We start from the raw sequence: 1,907 nt of genomic DNA, 5'->3' as shown, positions 1-1,907 counted from the left end.
CCCTCTACAATCAAATAAGCTCAGAACGCCCCCGTCCAAATGAAGATTGAGTACGAACGAACGTATCCAAACCTACAACACAAAGCTTAAAGCACCCAAAGTAGACATCAAACAGACTCTAAAAACTTAAAAACAAACTCAAAATAAAATAATAATAATAATAATAATAATAATAGAAAAAATAAAAATATTATACAAACTCTACACTCGGGTATTTCCCGAGGCCTATCCCTATCAAGCAATCAAAGTAGGGATGTCGAGGAGAAATACATCTTCCTCAACCGAATCAACCGGCCCACCGATATAATGCTTTAACCTATGGCCGTTCACCTTCCATGCTCTCCCCTCATGATCAACTAACTCAACTGCACCGTGCGGAAATGCCGCCTTCACCGTGTACGGACCAACCCATCTCGATCTAAGCTTACCTGGAAACAACTTTAGACGAGAGTTATAAACCAACACACGATCCCCACACTTGAACTCTTTCACTTTCCTTAACTTTCGATCGTGTAACGCCTTCGTACGCTCCTTATAACTCCATGATCTCGCATACGCCTCATCTCTCAGCTCCTCAACCTCATGAATTTGGAGATACCGATTTTTCGCAGCTTGGGTCAGGTCAAGATTAACGGATCTCAACGCCCAATATGCTCTATGCTCTAACTCAACCGGTAAATGACACGCTTTCCCGTAAACCATCCTAAAGGGCGTGGTCGCAATAGGCGTTTTAAATGCTGTACGGAAAGCCCAAAGTGCATCATCCAATTTGTCAGACCAGTCATTTCGGTTCTTGCCGACAGTTTTCTCCAAAATTCGCTTCACTCCTCGGTTTGCGTTCTCCACTTGACAGCTCGTTTGTGGAAGATAGGCGGTGGACAACCGGTGGGTGACCCCATACCGTGTCAATGCCTTCTCCATCTGGGCATTGCAGAAATGCGTGCCCCTATCGCTGATCAAGGCCTTGGGAGTACCAAACCGACTGAACAACCTCTTCAAGAATCCCACTACAACTCGGGCGTCGTTAGTGGGCAAGGTTTGAGCCTCAACCCACTTGGAAACGTAGTCGATAGCCACGAGAATGTATCGGTTCCCTTGAGAAGAAGGGAACGGACCCATGAAATCAATGCCCCAAACGTCGAAAACCTCACACCCCTGAATAGGGTTTTGGGGCATCTCATTACGGGATGAGATGTTACCAGTGCGCTGACATGCGTCACACTGTCTGACAAACTCGTGTGAGTCTTTGAAAATCGATGGCCAATAAAAGCCAGAATCTAGAATTTTCCTAGCGGTGGAAGACGAACCATGGTGGCCTCCAGTTAAACCCTCATGACAATGCCTAAGAATCTCACGACCCTCTTCCCTACTCACACACCTCCTCAACACTCGATCGGCGCCTACACGAAACAAATATGGCGAATCCCATATGTAGTGGCTGGCGTCTGCGAAAAACTTCCTCCTCTGCTGATAACTCATGCCCTTGACCACTCTCTTTCGGCCAGATAATTCGCAATGTCGGAGAACCATGGCAGACCCTCCTCTTCAGCACTCACGTACAAAACTGGCTCTCTCTCAAATCTCACTCTCACCATCATCAATGACTCGTGGGGAAACTTATCCCCGATGGCATCCTATCTAATCTCCTCTCTCTTCGGATCCTCCAGACGTGATAAGTGATCCGCAGCTACATTCTCCGCTCCCTTTTTATCTCTAATCTCAATATCGAACTCGGAAAGCAAGAGAATCCATCGTATCAGGCGTGGCTTGGCATCTTTCTTGGCGAACAGGTATCGCAATGCCGCATGATCAGTATAAACGATGGTTTTGGACAACATGTGATAAGAACGAAATTTGTCGAACGCAAAGACCACTGCTAGAAGCTCCTTCTCAGTAGTCGTGTAGTT

At 46.5% G+C, this 1,907-nt stretch overlaps 1 protein-coding gene across 1 annotated transcript; it reads right to left on the bottom strand.

Annotated features, from left to right (window-relative positions):
- Positions 1-234: 234 nt before the first annotated feature.
- Positions 235-921, bottom strand: LOC143533968 (uncharacterized). Its single transcript, XM_077028585.1, has one exon. The coding sequence runs from the start codon at positions 919-921 to the stop codon at positions 235-237; it is 687 nt and encodes a 228-aa protein (XP_076884700.1).
- Positions 922-1,907: the final 986 nt, after the last annotated feature.

The sequence above is a fragment of the Bidens hawaiensis genome, unplaced genomic scaffold (genome assembly GCF_021521415.1).
Source record: "Bidens hawaiensis isolate Kalapana, Puna unplaced genomic scaffold, B.hawaiensis_p1.1 tig00009959_1, whole genome shotgun sequence".
In the NCBI taxonomy this organism is placed as follows: domain Eukaryota; kingdom Viridiplantae; phylum Streptophyta; class Magnoliopsida; order Asterales; family Asteraceae; genus Bidens; species Bidens hawaiensis.
The sequence above is the reverse complement of the archived record's forward strand: the minus strand, read 5'-3'. Positions and strand labels throughout refer to the sequence as shown.